The sequence below is a fragment of the Oncorhynchus tshawytscha genome, unplaced genomic scaffold (genome assembly GCF_018296145.1).
Source record: "Oncorhynchus tshawytscha isolate Ot180627B unplaced genomic scaffold, Otsh_v2.0 Un_contig_1091_pilon_pilon, whole genome shotgun sequence".
NCBI lineage: Eukaryota > Metazoa > Chordata > Actinopteri > Salmoniformes > Salmonidae > Oncorhynchus > Oncorhynchus tshawytscha.
The window spans coordinates 175,001-195,000 of record NW_024609533.1 but is presented as its reverse complement, the minus strand read 5'-3'; the positions used below and the strand labels follow the sequence as shown (position 1 = coordinate 195,000).

The window sequence follows — 20,000 nt, the reverse complement described above, 5'->3', positions numbered from 1 at the left end:
GGGGAGTGGTCAACAACAGATAACATCAGGTCAAGGGGAGTGGTCAACACCAGATAACATCAGGTCAAGGGGAGTGGTCAACACCAGATAACATCACGACTACAACATCACTACATCCAGTCACTACAACATCACTACGTCCAGTCACTACATCATCACTACATCCAGTCACTACAACATCACTACATCCAGTCACTACAACATCACTACAACATCAATACAACATCACTACATCCAGTCACTACAACATCACTACGTCGTCACTACATCATCACTACATCCAGTCACTACAACATCACTACATCCAGTCACTACAACATCACTACAACATCCCCACATCCAGTCACTACAACATCACTACATCCAGTCACGACAACATCACTACATCCAGTCACGACAACATCACTACAACATCACTACATCCAGTCACTACAACATCACTACATCCAGTCACTACAACATCACTACAACATCACTACATCATCACTACATCCAGTCACTACATCATCACTTCAACATCACTACGTCGTCACTACATCATCACTACATCCAGTCACTACAACATCACTACATCCAGTCACTACAACATCACTACATCCAGTCACTACAACATCACTACATCCAGTCACTACAACATCACTACATCCAGTCACTACAACATCACTACATCCAGTCACTACAACATCACGTCACTACATCCAGTCACTACATCATCACTACAACATCACTACGTCGTCACTACATCCAGTCACTACATCCAGTCACTACAACATCACTACATCCAGTCACTACAACATCACTACATCCAGTCACTACAACATCAATACATTCAGTCACTACACCATCACGACAACATCACTACATCCAGTCACGACAACATCACTACAACATCACTACACCCAGACACTACAACATCACTACATCCAGTCACTACATCCAGTCACTACAACATCAATACAACATCACTACATCTAGTCACTACAACATCACTAAATCCAGTCACTACAACATCACTACATCATCACTACATCCAGTCACTACAACATCACTACAACATCACTACAACATCACCACAACATCACTACATCATCACAACATCACTACATCCAGTCACTACATCCAGTCACTACAACATCACTACATCCAGTCACTACAACATCACTACAACATCACTACATCATCACTACATCCAGTCACTACAACATCACTACAACATCACTACAACATCACTACAACATCACCACAACATCACTACATCCAGTCACTACAACATCACTACATCCAGTCACTACAACATCACTACATCATCACTACATCCAGTCACTACATCATCACTACATCCAGTCACTACAACATCACCACATCCAGTCACTACAACATCACGACAACATTACTACATCATCACGACAACATCAATACTAGGACCTGAAGACACTGTGGTTACGAACCACTGATCTAGGACCTGAAGACACTGTAGATACTAACCACTGATCTAGGACCTGAAGACACCCCCCCCTACCTGATGTCTCTCACCCCCTACCTGATGTCTCTCACCCCCACTACCTGATGTCTCTCACCCCCTTACCTGATGTCCCCCCACACCCCACACCCTACCTGATGCCCCCCACACCCCTACCTGATGTCTCCCCCCCCTCACCCCACACCCCTACCTGATGTCTCCCCCCCACACCCCTACCTGATGTCCCCCCCCACCACACCCCTACCTGATGTCTCCCCCCCACACCCCTACCTGATGTCTCCCCCACACCTCACCCCACACCCCTACCTGATGTCTCCCCCTCACCCCACACCCCTACCTGATGTCTCCCCCCCCACCCCACACCCCTACCTGATGTCTCCCCCCCCCACCCCTACCTGATGTCCCCCCCCCCACACCCCTACCTGATGTCCCCCCCACCACACCCCTACCTGATGTCTCCCCCACCACACCCCTACCTGATGTCTCCCCCCCACCACTCCCTACCTGATGTCTCCCCCCACCCTCCCCTACCTGATGTCTCCCCCCTCCCACCACTCCCCTACCTGATGTCTCCCCTGACTCCCCCCCCACCCCTACCTGATGTCTCCCACCCCCCACCCCCCCTACCTGATGTCTCCCCCCACCACACCCCTACCTGATGTCTCCCCCACCACACCCCTACCTGATGTCCCCCCACCCAAATCCCCTACCTGATGTCTCCCCCCCCCCCAAATCCCCTACCTGATGTCCCCCCCCCCCATTCCCCTACCTGATGTCTCCCCCACCCATTCCCCTACCTGATGTCTCCCCCACCCATTCCCCTACCTGATGTCTCCCCCCCCACCCATTCCCCTACCTGATGTCTCCCCCCACCCATTCCCCCCACCCCTACCTGATGTCCCCCCCCCACCCATTCCCCTACCTGATGTCCCCCCCCACCCATTCCCCTACCTGATGTCTCCCCCCACCCATTCCCCTACCTGATGTCTCCCCCACCCATTCCCCTACCTGATGTCTCCCCCACCCCCCTACCTGATGTCTCCCCCCCCACCACACCCCTACCTGATGTCTCCCCCCACCCCCCTACCTGATGTCCCCCCCCACCCATTCCCCTACCTGATGTCTCCCCCCACCCATTCCCCTACCTGATGTCCCCCCCCACCCATTCCCCTACCTGATGTCCCCCCACCCATTCCCCTACCTGATGTCTCCCCCCACCCATTCCCCTACCTGATGTCCCCCCACCCATTCCCCTACCTGACGTCTTTGAGGATGTGTTTCTCAGGTCCTGTCTTGTGGCAGAGTCCATTGCTCTCCATGACAGAGTAGTGTAGTCTGGAGAAGGAGACGGTTGGACCAGGCACCTGGAACATCACCTCTGGATCATCTGCTGCTGGGGCTCCTGCTGGGCTGCCTGGCTCACCATTCTGGGGCTTAGACATCCTCCTCACCGAGAGAGAGAGAAGGAGAGAGACAGACAGAGACAGACAGAGACAGACAGAGAGAGAGACAGACAGAGAGAGAGAGAAAGAAGGGAACAGAGAAGAAATTATGTTAGATAGATAAAGAGACAGACAGAGAGAGAGGAGTTGTCTGCTGCAGTAGCTATCTAACCTATGTTCTAACTTCAAGGTAACGTATCCCAGATTGCCCTGCCCCGGCCTCTTTACACCCCCTGTCAACCAATCACACAGGGGCATGGGTGTGGCCACGCCCTACCAGAGGGCAGGATGTTGAACTTTGAACCTTGGCCTTGACAGCGCAGGGGCATTGATAACAGGAGAGCACGTGCAACAAACACCTGTCTTCACCAATGATGTATATATAAACCCTAGCTGACGCTATGTATTTGCAACCGAGTGGCTTCACGTCACCGGTCGGCCATATTGGAACTCCCCGGTAGGAGCAGTCCTCCATAGGAATGAATGGAATTACATTTTTCAAGGACATAATTATATACTCTGATACTTACAGGAAAATGCTTAAATACTATATATATATATATATAAATATATTTGTTATTTTAATGTTTATCATAATATAATTTAAACGTATCCATAAAGGTATCTGCAGAATAAACGTGTCAAAAGCGAATGTAGACATTAATACATTAATTTCTTTTAGCTTCCAGTGGAATACCAAGATGGAGGCTGAGTGGTGGCTTCACTACAGCGCCCCCTATCAGTCATCTAGTGTATTTAGATGGTTGAGTGGTGGCTTCACTACAGCACCCCCTATCAGTCATCTAGTGTATTTAGATGGTTGAGTGGTGGCTTCACTACAGCGCCCCTGTCAGTCATCTAGTGTATTTAGATGGCTGAGTGGTGGCTTCACTACAGCGCCCCTATCAGTCATCTAGTGTATTTAGATGGCTGAGTGGTGGCTTCACTACAGCGCCCCTGTCAGTCATCTAGTGTATTTAGATGGCTGAGTGGTGGGTTCACTACAGCACCCCCTATCAGTCATCTAGTGTATTTAGATGGCTGAGTGGTGGCTTCACTACAGCACCCCTATCAGTCATCTAGTGTATTTAGATGGCTGAGTGGTGGCTTCACTACAGCACCCCCTATCAGTCATCTAGTGTATTTAGATGGCTGAGTGGTGGCTTCACTACAGCACCCCTATCAGTCATCTAGTGTATTTAGATGGTTGAGTGGTGGCTTCACTCAGTCATCTAGTGTATTTAGATGGCTGAGTGGTGGCTTCACTACAGCACCCCTATCAGTCATCTAGTGTATTTAGATGGCTGAGTGGTGGCTTCACTACAGCCCCCTGTCAGTCATCTAGTGTATTTAGATGGCTGAGTGGTGGCTTCACTACAGCGCCCCTGTCAGTCATCTAGTGTATTTAGATGGCTGAGTGGTGGGTTCACTACAGCACCCCCTATCAGTCATCTAGTGTATTTAGATGGTTGAGTGGTGGCTTCACTACAGCACCCCCTATCAGTCATCTAGTGTATTTAGATGGTTGAGTGGTGGCTTCACTACAGCGCCCCCTATCAGTCATCTAGTGTATTTAGATGGCTGAGTGGTGGCTTCACTACAGCACCCCCTATCAGTCATCTAGTGTATTTAGATGGTTGAGTGGTGGCTTCACTACAGCACCCCTATCAGTCATCTAGTGTATTTAGATGGCTGAGTGGTGGCTTCACTACAGCGCCCCTGTCAGTCATCTAGTGTATTTAGATGGTTGAGTGGTGGCTTCACTACAGCACCCCCTATCAGTCATCTAGTGTATTTAGATGGCTGAGTGGTGGCTTCACTACAGCACCCCCTATCAGTCATCTAGTGTATTTAGATGGTTGAGTGGTGGCTTCACTACAGCACCCCTATCAGTCATCTAGTGTATTTAGATGGCTGAGTGGTGGCTTCACTACAGCGCCCCCTGTCAGTCATCTAGTGTATTTAGATGGCTGAGTGGTGGCTTCACTACAGCACCCCCTATCAGTCATCTAGTGTATTTAGATGGCTGAGTGGTGGGTTCACTACAGCACCCCTGTCAGTCATCTAGTGTATTTAGATGGTTGAGTGGTGGCTTCACTACAGCACCCCTATCAGTCATCTAGTGTATTTAGATGGCTGAGTGGTGGCTTCACTACAGCACCCCTATCAGTCATCTAGTGTATTTAGATGGTTGAGTGGTGGCTTCACTACAGCACCCCCTATCAGTCATCTAGTGTATTTAGATGGCTGAGTGGTGGCTTCACTACAGCACCCCCTATCAGTCATCTAGTGTATTTAGATGGTTGAGTGGTGGCTTCACTACAGCACCCCCTATCAGTCATCTAGTGTATTTAGATGGCTGAGTGGTGGCTTCACTACAGCACCCCTATCAGTCATCTAGTGTATTTAGATGGTTGAGTGGTGGCTTCACTACAGCACCCCCTATCAGTCATCTAGTGTATTTAGATGGCTGAGTGGTGGGTTCACTACAGCACCCCTATCAGTCATCTAGTGTATTTAGATGGCTGAGTGGTGGCTTCACTACAGCACCCCCTATCAGTCATCTAGTGTATTTAGATGGTTGAGTGGTGGCTTCACTACAGCACCCCTATCAGTCATCTAGTGTATTTAGATGGCTGAGTGGTGGCTTCACTACAGCACCCCTATCAGTCATCTAGTGTATTTAGATGGCTGAGTGGTGGCTTCACTACAGCACCCCCTGTCAGTCATCTAGTGTATTTAGATGGCTGAGTGGTGGCTTCACTACAGCACCCCCTGTCAGTCATCTAGTGTATTTAGATGGCTGAGTGGTGGCTTCACTACAGCACCCCCTATCAGTCATCTAGTGTATTTAGTAGTAACAGAACCCCACAGTAGAGGTGTAGACATAATAAATGTAGTAACAGAACCCCACAGTAGAGGTGTAGACATAATAAATGTAGTAACAGAACCCCACAGTAGAAGTGTAGACATAATAAATGTAGTAACAGAACCCCACAGTAGAGGTGTAGACATAATAAATGTAGTAACAGAACCCCACAGTAGAAGTGTAGACATAATAAATGTAGTAACAGAGCCCCACAGTAGAGGAGGGGTAGTACCAAGATGGCTGAGTGGTGGGTTCAACACAGCACCCCCTATCAGTCATCTAGTGTATTTAGATGGCTGAGTGGTGGCTTCAACACAGCCCCCTGTGTATAAGACAGTAGTTTTTTTTGGAATTGTTAGTTAGATTACTTGCTCCCATCAGTCATCTAGTGTATTTAGATGGTTGAGTAGTGGCTTCAACACAGCGCCCCCTGTCAGTCATCTAGTGTATTTAGATGGTTGAGTGGTGGGTTCAACACAGCGCCCCTGTCAGTCATCTAGTGTATTTAGTAGTAACAGAACCCCACAGTAGAGGGGTAGACATAATAAATGTAGTAACAGAACCCCACAGTAGAGGTGTAGACATAATAAATGTAGTAACAGAACCCCACAGTAGAGGTGTAGACATAATAAATGTAGTAACAGAACCCCACAGTAGAGGTGCAGACATAATAAATGTAGTAACAGAACCCCACAGTAGAGGTGTAGACATAATAAATGTAGTAACAGAACCCCACAGTAGAGGTGTAGACATAATAAATGTAGTAACAGAACCCCACAGTAGAGGGGTAGACATAATAAATGTAGTAACAGAACCCCACAGTAGAGGTGTAGACATAATAAATGTAGTAACAGAACCCCACAGTAGAGGGGTAGACATAATAAATGTAGTAACAGAACCCCACAGTAGAGGTGTAGACATAATAAATGTAGTAACAGAACCCCACAGTAGAGGAGGGGTAGTACCAAGATGGCTGAGTGGTGGGTTCAACACAGCGCCCCCTGTCAGTCATCTAGGGTTTATCTACATCATTGGTCTTCACCTGTGTACATCTTCATAATCAGACTATAGAGTACAACAGTATGGGTCATAATACCCATAAAACCTAGCGGGTAAAACCAGGAAATGGTTCCAATTGTTTTTTTTTTACACTAATAATTTCTTCACCTGAGATGTTTTTAAATACTTCATACCAGGTCTGTGTTTCATGTAGTCTTACCCTGGCTTGACGTTTTGATAACCATAGAAATCTCTCTCGGACAAATGACCTTTTATCAATATATTCACCTGTATTTACCTCCCAAAAAATGAAACGCTAACTAGCCGCTAATGTGGCTATCATTCAGAACTACACATCCTGTCACAAGCATTTCCCTCAAGACACATTTCTCCATGCAAACTCTCATCAACAAGTATCAAGTAACCTCCTAGCAAGTACATATTATAGCCTCTTTTCTTTACTCGTGTAAGTAATTGACATTGTGTATTTCTCATGTGTATTTTTGTTTATTATTTTTACAAATGACCCAATAAGTACACATGTGCATTTTATACATAAAATAATAAAAGTAATTTGTGTAACTTTTTTAATGTGGTGACATGCTAGCTACCAGTAGCCCACCAGGGAAGGGATATTTATCTAGCTGGTTAATGCTGACTCACCGTTCGTATTGTAATGATGCAGGTCTCGAACCGTCGACCTTCTGGCCCTTATTAATTAAACCCCAGGGGTCGTTACACTCATCCCTCCTTTTTCATAGAGCGCGTCCTCGCGCTGGCTTGCGAACCCTACGTCTTTTTACAGGAACGCGCGCGCGCGCGCACACACACACACTCTCACCGGCCAAGCACGCGCACTGTCGTGGCTGCAAGGGTCCGATCCCACTTCTGACACCAGTGTAATGAAACAGGCAGGGAAGCAGGACTCGAACCCTCGACCTTTCTTGGCCGAAAGTCCAGCGCGCGCTATAAGCGGCACAGTCGATATCCGCTCTTATAACCCCAACCCCCAGGGTGGAGAGAGAGACCCCCAGGGTCGTTAGAGAGAGAGAGACCCCCAGGGTGGAGAGAGAGAGAGAGACCCCCCAGGGTCGTTACAGTAGAGCAGATAGAGGGGACGTTGTTCCAGCTGCAGTGACACCACTGTTCTGTGTGGAGTCAGACACGCCCGCTTTACGTTAGTCCGGGAACCATGGCAATGACAGTTGGTTAGCTAGCGTGTCGCCGCTGTTCTGTGTGGAGTCAGACACGCCCGCTTTACGTTAGTCCGGGAACCATGGCAATGACAGTTGGTTAGCTAGCGTGTCGCCGCTGTTCTGTGTGGAGTCAGACACGCCCGCTTTACGTTAGTCCGGGAACCATGGCAATGACAGTTGGTTAGCTAGCGTGTCGCCGCTGTTCTGTGTGGAGTCAGACACGCCCGCTTTACGTTAGTCCGGGAACCATGGCAATGACAGTTGGTTAGCTAGCGTGTCGCCGCTTAGAAAAGGTCTGACTGCACGAACGGTAAGCTAATGTTAACTAACTAGCTTAGCTAAATATTGCCTGGTGGGTTAGGTACCATGGTTGGCTAGCTAGTTATAGATACCATGGTTGGCTAGTTGGCTACATTAGCTAAGGTTGGCTAGTTAGTTAGGTACCTTGGTTGGCTAGTAAGTTAGGTACCTTGGTTGGCTAGTTAGTTAGGTACCTTGGTTGGCTAGTTAGTTAGGTACCTTGGTTGGCTAGTTAGTTAGGTACCTTGGTGGCTTGGCTAGTTAGTTAGGTACCTTGGTTGGCTAGTTAGTTAGGTACCTTGGTTGGCTAGTTAGTTAGGTAGCTAAGGTTGGCTAGTTAGTTAGGTACCTTGGTTGGCTAGTTAGTTAGGTACCTGGTTGGCTAGTTAGGGTTGGCTAGTTAGTTAGGTACCTTGGTTGGCTAGTTAGTTAGGTACCTTGGTTGGCTAGTTAGTTAGGTACCTTGGTTGGCTAGTTAGTTAGGTACCTTGGTTGTTAGCTAGTTAGTTAGGTACCTTGGTTGGCTAGTTAGGTTAGGGTTGGCTAGTTAGTTAGGTACCTTGGTTGGCTAGTTAGTTAGGTACCTTGGTTGGCTAGTTAGTTAGTTATACCTTGGTTGGCTAGTTAGTTAGGTTGGCTAGTTAGTTAGGTACCTTGGTTGGCTAGTTGGTTGGCTAGCTAAGGTAGTTAGTTAGGTACCTTGGTTGGCTAGTTAGTTAGGTACCTTGGTTGGCTAGTTGGCTACATTAGCTAAGGTTGGCTAGTTAGTTAGGTACCTTGGTTGGCTAGTTAGTTAGGTACCTTGGTTGGCTAGTTAGTTAGGTACCTTGGTTGGCTAGTTAGTTAGGTACCTTGGTTGGCTAGTTGTTAGGTACATTAGTTAAGGTTGGCTAGTTAGTTAGGTACCTTGGTTGGCTAGTTAGTTAGGTACCTTGGTTGGCTTGGTTGGCTAGTTAGTTAGGTACCTTGGTTGGCCTAGTTGGCTAGTTAGCTAAGGTTGGCTAGTTAGTTAGGTACCTTGGTTGGCTAGTTAGTTAGGTACCTTGGTTGGCTAGTTAGTTAGGTACCTTGGTTGGCTAGTTAGTTAGGTACCTTGGTTGGCTAGTTGGCTACATTAGCTAAGGTTGGCTAGTTAGTTAGGTACCTTGGTTGGCTAGTAAGTTAGGTACCTTGGTTGGCTAGTAAGTTAGGTACCTTGGTTGGCTAGTTAGTTAGGTACCTTGGTTGGCTAGTTAGGTTAGGTACCTTGGTTGGCTAGTTAGTTAGGTACCTTGGTTGGCTAGTTAGTTAGGTACCTTGGTTATTCTGGGAGTCTAGTGTGTGTAATATACATTATTCTGGGAGTCTAGTGTGTGTAATATAAATTATTCTGGGAGTCTAGTGTGTGTAATATAAATTATTCTGGGAGTCTAGTGTGTGTAATATACATTATTCTGGGAGTCTAGTGTGTGTAATATACATTATTCTGGGAGTCTAGTGTGTGTAATATAAATTATTCTGGGAGTCTATGTGTGTAATATACATTATTCTGGGAGTCTAGTGTGTGTAATATACATTATTCTGGGAGTCTAGTGTGTGTAATATACATTATTCTGGGAGTCTCATGTGTGTAATATACATTATTCTGGGAGTCTAGTGTGTGTAATATACATTATTCTGGGAGTCTAGTGTGTGTAATATACATTATTCTGGGAGTCTAGTGTGTGTAATATACATTATTCTGGGAGTCTCGTGTGTGTGTATGAACTATGTGGAATATTTTTGGACCATCGTCTTCCCTGAAAGCAGGTACTGACAGGAGGACGAGGCCCGTGACGAGAATGATGATCCAGTGACAGTGTTTAAAAACCATTTACAATAAATCTACAGTTCACTGTTGTAAAACCTATTTACAATAAATCTACAGTTCACTGTTGTAAAACCTATTTACAATAAATCTACAGTTCACTGTTGTAAAACCATTTACAATAAATCTACAGTTCACTGTTGTAAAACCTATTTACAATAAATCTACAGTTCACTGTTGTAAAACCTATTTACAATAAATTTTCACAAAACCTAAATAAATCTACAGTTCACTGTTGTAAAACCTATTTACAATAAATCTACAGTTCACTGTTGTAAGACCTATTTACAATAAATCTACAGTTCACTGTTGTAAGACCTATTTACAATAAATCTACAGTTCACTGTTGTAAGACCTATTTACAATAAATCTACAGTTCACTGTTGTAAGACCTATTTACAATAAATCTACAGTTCACTGTTGTAAAACCTATTTACAATAAATCTACAGTTCACTGTTGTAAAACCTATTTACAATAAATCTACAGTTCACTGTTGTAAAACCTATTTACAATAAATCTACAGTTCACTGTTGTAAGACCTATTTACAATAAATCTACAGTTCACTGTTGTAAAACCTATTTACAATAAATCTACAGTTCACTGTTGTAAAACCTATTTACAATAAATCTACAGTTCACTGTTGCAGTGCTGCCTTTGGGAGCATGTGGTCCTTGAAACACTTCTCTAGTCCAGCAATATGAGTGTGCCAGAGGTCGTCACGCTGGACGGGAGGCTGTGGTGGTCCACGATAACGAAGAAGCAGGTGTCCCTTCCGGTGATGTGGAACTGACCTTGGACTTGGACCTGGTGCCAGGAAGGATGGTCGTCACAGAGGCAGTAAGACCTTCCCTCCGCTTGGATATAGAAATCATTCGACCTCCTCTTCAATGGTCAGGTCCCTTTTAGGCACCATAGGAACACTTGACCTCCACCACCAGACCATCCGGTGAGGCACCCAGGATCCCAGACCGTTTGGTGAGGGGCACCCAGGATCCCAGACCATCCGGTGAGGCACCCAGGATCCCAGACCATCTGGTGAGGGGCACCCAGGATCCCAGACCATCCGGTGAGGCACCCAGGATCCCAGACCCAGGATCCCAGACCCGTTGGTGAGGGGCACCCAGGATCCCAGACCATCCGGTGAGGCACCCAGGATCCCAGACCATCTGGTGAGGGGCACCCAGGATCCCAGACCATCCGGTGAGGCACCCAGGATCCCAGACCGTTTGGTGAGGGGCACCCAGGATCCCAGACCGTCTGGTGAGGGGCACCCAGGATCCCAGAGGGGCACCCAGGAGACCGTCCCAGATCCAGACCATCCGGTGAGGGGATCCCACCCAGGATCCCAGACCGTCTGGTGAGGGGCACCCAGGATCCCAGACCATCCGGTGAGGCACCCAGGACCCATCCGGTGAGGCACCCAGGATCCCAGACCATCTGGTGAGGGGCACCCAGGATCCCAGACCATCCGGTGAGGCACCCAGGATCCCAGACCGTTTGGTGAGGGGCACCCAGGATCCCAGACCATCCGGATCCCAGACCATCTCTACAGGGGCACCCAGGATCCCAGACCGTCCGGTTGAGGCATCCCAGGATCCCAGACCGTTCCTGGTGAGGGGCACCCAGGATCCCAGACCCGGTGAGGCACCCAGGATCCCAGACCGTTGGTGAGGGGCACCCAGGATCCCAGACCGTCTGGTGAGGGGCACCAGGACCCAGACCAGTCCGGTGAGGGGCACCCAGGATCCCAGACCGTCTGGTGAGGGGCACCCAGGATCCCAGACCATCCCTGAGGCACCCAGGATCCCAGACCGTCCGGTGAGGGGCACCCAGGATCCCAGACCATCTGGTGAGGGGCACCCAGGATCCCAGACCATCCGGTGAGGGATCAGACCATCCGGTGAGGCATCCCAGACCATCTGGTGAGGCACCCAGGATCCCAGACCATCCGGTGAGGCACCCAGGATCCCAGACCGTTCGGTGAGGGGGCACCCAGGATCCCAGACCATCCGTTGAGGCACCCAGGATCCCAGACCGTTCGGTGAGGGCACCCAGGATCCCAGACCATCCGTTGTGAGGCACCCAGGATCCCAGACCATCCGGTGAGGCACCCAGGATCCCAGACCGTTCGATGAGGGGCACCCAGGATCCCAGACCATCCGTTGAGGCACCCAGGATCCCGGACCGTCCGCAAGCACCCAGGATCCCAGACCGTTCGGTGAGGGGCACCCAGGATCCCAGACCGTTCGGTGAGGCACCCAGGATCCCAGACCGTCCGGTGAGGCACCCAGACCGTCTGGTGAGGGGCACCCAGGATCCCGGACCGTCTGGTGAATTTCACCCAGGATCCCAGACCGTCTGGTGAATTTCACCCAGGACCCCAGACCGTCTGGTGAAGGGCACCCAGGATCCCCTCCCTCTTTGTCATCTGTCCCCCACATTATAGACAGTTTGTTTCCCATAAACTTTTAATTCATAACTTTGGATTTTTACCACTTGCCATATCAATCATAATAGTGGGAAGGAGCCTACAGATCCAGACTGTGTGAGGGCATGTACCACTCAGAATAAATAAATACTGTTCCTTTGAAGATTTTGTCTCTTGTCATAAACTATACTGAACAGAAAATATGTTAAGTGTTGGTCCAATGTTTCATGAGCTGAAAAAAAAAATATATTCCAGAAATGTTCCATATTTCTCAAAAAAAAATTGTGCACAAATTTGTTTCCATCACCTGTTAGTGACTATTTCTCATTTGTCAAGATTATCCATCCATCTGACAGGTGTGGTATATCAATAAACTGATTAAACAGCATGATCATTACACAGGTGCACAGCTTCCGCTGGGGACAATAACAGCATGATCATTACACAGGTGCACCTTCTGCTGGGGACAATAACAGCATGATCATTACACAGGTGCACCTTCTGCTGGGGACAATAACAGCATGATCATTACACAGGTGCACCTTCCGCTGGGGACAATAACATCATGATCATTACACAGGTGTAATCTTCTCTCATGGCCAGACTGATAGTGGTCTTATCCACATGGCCAGACTGATAGTGGTCTTCCCACATGGCCAGACTGATAGTGGTCTTCTCCCCAGACTTTGGTCTTCAAGGCTCTTATGCACATCCTTGACCAAATCAATGAGGTCTGAAGTAGATGCCCAAGTCAACATACTGTACAAACAGTTATCTAGGCTAAGGAATACAACGTTATGTTTTCATCTACTGCTCTGCTAACTAGCTAAAGTCTAAAACGCTTAGATTATGGGATGGATGCATTAATGTACCCTTTCATACAGTTGTTATGCTAACTAGCTAGCTAAAGTCTAAAACACTTAGATTATGGGATGGATGCATTAATGTACCCTTTCATACAGTTGTTATGCTAACTAGCTAGCTAAAGTCTAAAACGCTTAGACTATGGGATGGATGCATTAATTTACCCTTTCATACAGTTCAAATGCTAACTAGCTAAAGTGTGGTCAGTGTCTGAGATTGAACAGTAGTAGATGTAGACATCTGTAGACATCTGTGATTGCCAACAAAGGGTATATAACAAAGTATTGAGTTAAACTTTTGTTATTGACCAAATACTTATTTTCCACCATAATTTGAAATAAATTCATAAAAATCCTACGATGTGATTTTCTTTCTCATTTTGTCTGTCATAGTTGAAGTGTACCTATGATGAAAATTACAGGCCTCTCTCATCTTTTTAAGTGGGAGAACTTGCACAATTGGTGGCTGACTAAATACTTTTTTGCCACACTGTACATATATATACATATATATATATAAATATATTTACGTATTTATATACATATTTATATATATATATGCAAAGCTGTCATCAAGGCAAAGGATGGCGACTTTGAAGAATCTAAATGATAAAATGTATTTGATTTGTTTCAACACTTTTTTTGGTTACTAAATGTAAAAATAAAGAAAAACCTTTGAATGAGTAGGTCCAAACTTTTGACTGGTACTTTATATTTAAAAAAAAATATATATATATATATACTCCGAGTTCCTGATGACTATTTCCATTATGGCGGGGTGGCAGGTAGCCTAGTGGTTAGAGCATTGGACTAGTAACCGAAAGGTTGCTAGATTGAATCCCGGGCTGACAAGGTAAAAATCTGTCGTTCTGCCCTGAACAGGGCAGTTCCGAGGATGTCATTTAAAATAAGAATTTGTTCTTAACTGACTTGCCTAGTTAAATTTTTAAAATCTATAAAAATATGGCCATTTTAACCAGATTTGACCTTTGAAACCCCTTTTAAAATTGCCTTAAAATCTAAATGTAAGCTGTTATCTAGCCTAACTTTATGGATCTAACATTATTGTTTGATCTAGCATGGATGACGAGCTGTAACAAGCAAACAAAAAAAAAATCACTTTGTCCAGGTTGGCTGGTCTACTAAAGGGGTCATTTATTTGACATGTTTTAATTATTGGGCTACTTTCTGACTGTAGGCCAGAATTTAAGGCTAAATAATATAGTTTGTAAACTTCCATCCGCGCGGATAGTTATCCGAGATCTTTGGGACGTCCATACACTAAACCCTAACAACCCTGAGCATATCCTTAACCGTGTTAAACGTCAACTTGCATGAGGGCAAGGCCATCCACAAGGAACCTGATAACACGGCTCCTCTGGACAGACACCGTTTGACAGTCAAAGGAGGAGGAGGAGGAGGGGGCGGGATCAACATTGTTGTTCTATGACGTAGCTCTTCCCTTTTACATCCAATGAAGACTTGAGAACAATTCGCAGAACCACGCCCTAAAGCAACCACTGCAGGCCAATCGTGTTTAAGCATGGTGAGAGAAAAGGCGGGGTTTCAGTGAACAAGCATGTTGACATGTGTGTTTTTTTTTTTTAAAGAGATTTTCTCAGTCGACGACTCCTTCAGTTTGTTTAGTACCGGGGCGACCTGCGTTTAGACACCCGATGTTTTCACAATGCGGATCTAACTTCAACAACAGCTGGGCTTTTTAATTATTTTATTTTTTTAGCGTTTCTACGGCTAGTTACTAATCCATCCGATTAGTATTCACATCTATAAGGAAGTTTACAAAAAACGGGAGGGTGGTGGGGGTACCCATAATAAAAACCGTAACGTAATAGACGCTTAATTGCGATTTATTATGGAGGAGAAGAAGGAGAAGGAGGGCGAAGCGAGATCCAGGAGCACGGTCCCGAACATTGGTTCTCCAAATGGGAGCGGCAGTGTTTGGCCGAAGCGGAGCGACAGGAGCCGAGCGACGACGAGTCGGAGCAAAGTCAGCAAAAACTATGGCATCTTTTCCAAAATTCAGCCACTGCGGTCGCACAGCTATACAAAGGTCCGGAATAATACTTCATTAAACAACTAGTATTAGCTAATTAAGATAGCTGACAATTAGAATTAAAAAAGCTATCAGATAGAGTCGAGTGGCAAGGCAAACAAAGGCGATCTAGTTTGCTGTTTTTGTTTTGTTTTGGCAACCATTTGAGACCCTACTTGTAGTCTTATTAGTTTTATATATTAGCTACATTTGTAACTAACATTGTGTAAGAATAATGTACAGATTGTCATCTTATAACCCCCCCTGCTGAGTTATCTAGTTGTCAGGTCCAGGAACAGTACTGTAGCTGTAGCTCGGGAACTAACTAAAGATATCATAGATATATTATATTTTGACCTCTTTACATCGTTCAAGTCATTTGATTTGCATTTCTTTGTTTAATCATTTTATTAATGTCGAGTTTTGACCATTTTTGTCTCGTGTTAACTTTGCAGTCTGACCGTAACGCAGAACAAAATGGCGAAGCGCAGGGAGGAGTTGTGTTGAAAATAACTATTTTATTATTATTATTATTAACCACCACCAAGCTGTTTCTGTTTTTGTCTGACACTCGGTCCTCTTGGCACATTCACAACACTTGACCATTCACCTTGTCTGGTCAATCAATTTAAAAACGACGAGATGAATTATTATAACGCTGATCAATGCGTTACTAGGACAAAATGGCGATTGGGTTATGACTAATGTTATCTATCCGATTTAGTGTATAGTTGTTATTCTACTAGTTTATCACAATATTGAGGGTGTATTCTACATCCACGTCTCTAGTGAAACAACCTCTATGCTATGATAACTAGATTAGTTGTGCTCGTTTTTGGGGGGCCCAAGCCAGTGTTCAGCTAACTAGATAACTGTCGCTTGGTTTCTTTGCCATAGGTTTGGTCTTAAGGCATATAAACACAGTGAAGTCGGACTGATGCAGCTCAGTCAGACAAAATGGCGTTGCTTAGCCAAGTTGAAGGGTCAAAGTAGAGAAAGTTGTCTATTCAAAGTTATACGGGCCTGGGGGAAAAAAAAGTCGCAGTCTTGCCAGACCATGTCGTATGTTGGACACAAGCATGGAATTAATGGCATTTATTGGTTTTGTGAATGTCAGGTTGCTCCGGTTGTTAACATTTTCCTTGTGTGTGTGTGTGTTCAGACAGAGTTTGTCAACAGCAGGGTCTGTCTCTCTGGGTTCCCTTCCAGAACGCAGCTACTGCCGTCACCAACCTATACAAAGGTAACTAAATGCTGAGTTTAATTAGCTTTATTGTGTGTTTTTGTCTTGTGGCTGTGTGACACACTGAGTGTCTGTGTTTTTACCAGGCTAGGGTTTCCCTGGGGGGGACACTCGGATGAACGACAACACAGTCTACCACCCAACCCTTCCCCTCCTCTCTTCCCTAGCCACACACCCATACTCCGGGCTGTAGCTAGACCACCAGGGTCCTGTTCACTAAGGAGGAAATGGAAGAGAACGTTCCGATGTGGGAACCTGTCCAATAGAAAATGCTTGTTTTTGTTTTCCGTTGTGCACTGTTAAATACAACCCTGTATGGATGCATGTGGGTGAGGGGGGTTGTTTCTATTGAGCTCACTGTTAAATACAACCCTGTATGGATGCATGTGGGTGAGGGGGGTTGTTTCTATTGAGCTCACTGTTAAATACAACCCTGTGGATGCATGTGGGTGAGGGGGTTTCTATTGAGCTCACTGTTAAATACAACCCTGTATGGATGCATGTGGGTGAGGGGGGTTGTTTCTATTGAGCTCAGTTTCAATGCTATTACTGCAGTCATTTTGGAAATGTCTTGGAGTCTAATGCTACCAGCTATTAGCGCAGTAAGTCATTATGGAAATGTCTTGGAGTCTAATGCTACCAGCTATTAGCGCAGTAAATCATTATGTAAACGTCTTGGAGACTAATGCTTCCCGCTATTAATTCTACCTGCTGTTAATTCTACCAGCTATTAGCGCAGTAAGTCATTATGTAAATGTCTTGGAGGCTAATTCTACCTGCTATTAATGCTACCTGCTATTATTTCGCAGTAAGTCATTATGTAAATGTCTTGGAGGCTAATGCTACCTGCTATTAGCGCAGTAAGTCATTATGTAAATGTCTTGGAGGCTAATGCTACCTGCTATTAGCGCAGTAAGTCATTATGTAAATGTCTTGGAGGCTAATGCTACCTGCTATTAATGCTACCTGCTATTAGCGCAGTAAGTCATTATGTAAACGTCTTGGAGGCTAATGCTACCTGCTATTAATGCTACCTGCTATTAGCGCAGTAAGTCATTATGTAAATGTCTTGGAGGCTAATGCTACCTGCTATTAGCGCAGTAAGTCATTATGTAAATGTCTTGGAGGCTAATGCTACCTGCTATTAGCGCAGTAAGTCATTATGTAAATGTCTTGGAGGCTAATGCTACCTGTAATGTTAATGTGGTAAATTATTTGATTTATCTCTTCTGTGCTGCTGCTTGTCTGCTATGGACACTGCTACTGACTGACTGACTGGTCTTCATAGTCTGTAACACACAGCTTGTTTCTCACCCTCTCTCTCCCCCCCCTCACAGAGTCACTAGAGTCCCACCAGCGGAGCTATGAGTTGGGGGTCCAGCGGGTGTACCAGGGTCGTAATAAAGACGTGAAACCTGTCCCCCCAATCCAACCTCTCACCCTCTCTCTCCCTCTCCCCCTCACAGAGTCACTAGAGTCCCACCAGCGGAGCTATGAGTTGGGGTCCAGCGGGCGTACCAGGGTCGTAATAAAGACGTGAAACCTGTCCCCCCAATCCAACCTCTCACCCTCTCTCTCCCTCTCTCCCCCCCTCACAGAGTCACTAGAGTCCCACCAGCGGAGCTATGAGTTGGGGGTCCAGCGGGCGTACCAGCGTCGTAACAAAGACATGCTGGCCTGGGTAAAGAAGAGGAGGAGAAACATCAGGAGGGAGGACCTCATCAGCTTTTTGTGTGGCAAGGCGCCGCCCCCACGCAACCCCCGTCGCGACGCACAGACACCCAAACACGGCCACGCCCTCTCTGTGATGTCACCCGGCAGGCCGCCGTCCACGGAGAGCGGGTCGTCTGTCGAGGCTGACCTGCAGCCCTTCAGAGAGGCCATCGCACTGCACGGTGAGACAGACAGACGCGCACACTGCACGGTGAGACAGACAGACGCGCACACTGCACGGTGAGACAGACAGACGCGCACACTGCACGGTGAGACAGACAGACGCGCACGGTGAGACAGACAGACGCGCACACTGCACGGTGAGACAGACAGACGCGCACTGCACGGTGAGACAGACAGACGCGCACACTGCACGGTGAGACAGACAGACGCGCACACTGCACGGTGAGACAGACAGACGCGCACACTGCAGGGTGAGACAGACAGACGCGCACACTGCACGGTGAGACAGACAGACGCGCACACTGCACGGTGAGACAGACAGACGCGCACACTGCACGGTGAGACAGACAGACGCGCACACTGCACGGTGAGACAGACAGACGCGCACACTGCACGGTGAGACAGACAGACGCGCACACACTGCACGGTGAGACAGACAGACGCGCACACTGCACGGTGAGACAGACAGACGCGCACACTGCACGGTGAGACAGACAGACGCGCACACTGCACGGTGAGACAGACAGACGCGCACACTGCACGGTGAGACAGACAGACGCGCACACTGCACGGTGAGACAGACAGACGCGCACACTGCACGGTGAGACAGACAGACGCGCACACTGCACGGTGAGACAGACAGACGCGCACACTGCACGGTGAGACAGACGGACGCGCACACTGCACGGTGAGACAGACGGACGCGCACACTGCACGGTGAGACAGACGGACGCGCACACTGCACGGTGAGACAGACGGACGCGCACACTGCACGGTGAGACAGACGGACGCGCACACTGCACGGTGAGACAGACGGACGCGCACACTGCACGGTGAGACAGACGGACGCGCACACTGCACGGTGAGACAGACGGACGCAACATTACTGCACGCGGTGAGACAGACGGACGCGCACACTGCACGGTGAGACAGACGGACGCGCGGTGAGAGACAGACAGCACGGTGAGACAGACGGACGCGCGCGGTGAGACAGACGGACGCTGCGCACGTGAGACAGACGGACGCGCGCCGGTGAGACAGACGGACGCGCACGGTGAGACAGACGGACGCGCGTTTAGGCGGTGAGACAGACGGACGCCCGCGGTGAGACAGACGGACTGCGCCATAGGTGAGACAGACGGACGACTGGCCATTAGCGGTGAGACCAAACACTGACTGGCCATTAGTCCAGCTAGCTACCTAACCAAACACTGACTGGCCATTAGTCCAGCTAGCTACCTAACCAACCACTGACTGGCCATTAGTCCAGCTAGCTACCTAACCAACCACTGACTGGCCATTAGTCCAGCCAACCACTGAGCTACCTAACCAACCACTGACTGGCCATTAGTCCAGCTAGCTACCTAACCAAACACTGACTGG

General features: G+C 47.3%; 2 protein-coding genes and 1 long non-coding RNA gene across 3 annotated transcripts in view; 1 reads left to right on the top strand and 2 right to left on the bottom strand.

The window, feature by feature from the left end:
- The window catches only part of LOC121845042 (broad substrate specificity ATP-binding cassette transporter ABCG2-like), a gene marked incomplete at its 3' end in the record, with an annotated part of 17,076 nt that extends 9,294 nt beyond the window's left edge, over positions 1-7,782 (bottom strand). Inside the window, exons 1-2 of the mRNA XM_042315741.1 lie at positions 7,454-7,782; positions 2,738-2,922 (exon numbers count right to left, since the gene is read on the bottom strand). Of these exons, the coding sequence (XP_042171675.1) occupies positions 2,738-2,922 (185 nt within the window). The remainder of the gene's footprint in view (positions 1-2,737; positions 2,923-7,453) is intronic.
- A 4,483-nt stretch (positions 7,783-12,265) lies between these two features.
- LOC121845041 (UPF0472 protein C16orf72 homolog) overlaps positions 12,266-20,000 on the top strand; it is a 10,509-nt gene continuing 2,774 nt past the window's right edge. The window contains exons 1-4 of the mRNA XM_042315740.1: positions 12,266-12,347; positions 15,305-15,496; positions 16,641-16,721; positions 18,320-18,616. Coding sequence (XP_042171674.1) covers positions 12,266-12,347; positions 15,305-15,496; positions 16,641-16,721; positions 18,320-18,616 — 652 coding nt within the window. The remainder of the gene's footprint in view (positions 12,348-15,304; positions 15,497-16,640; positions 16,722-18,319; positions 18,617-20,000) is intronic.
- Positions 17,429-17,844, bottom strand: LOC121845043. The gene is made up of 3 exons (XR_006082298.1): positions 17,756-17,844; positions 17,568-17,671; positions 17,429-17,513 (listed from the first exon to the last, which is right to left on the bottom strand). It is a non-coding gene; the product is annotated as an uncharacterized LOC121845043 (long non-coding RNA).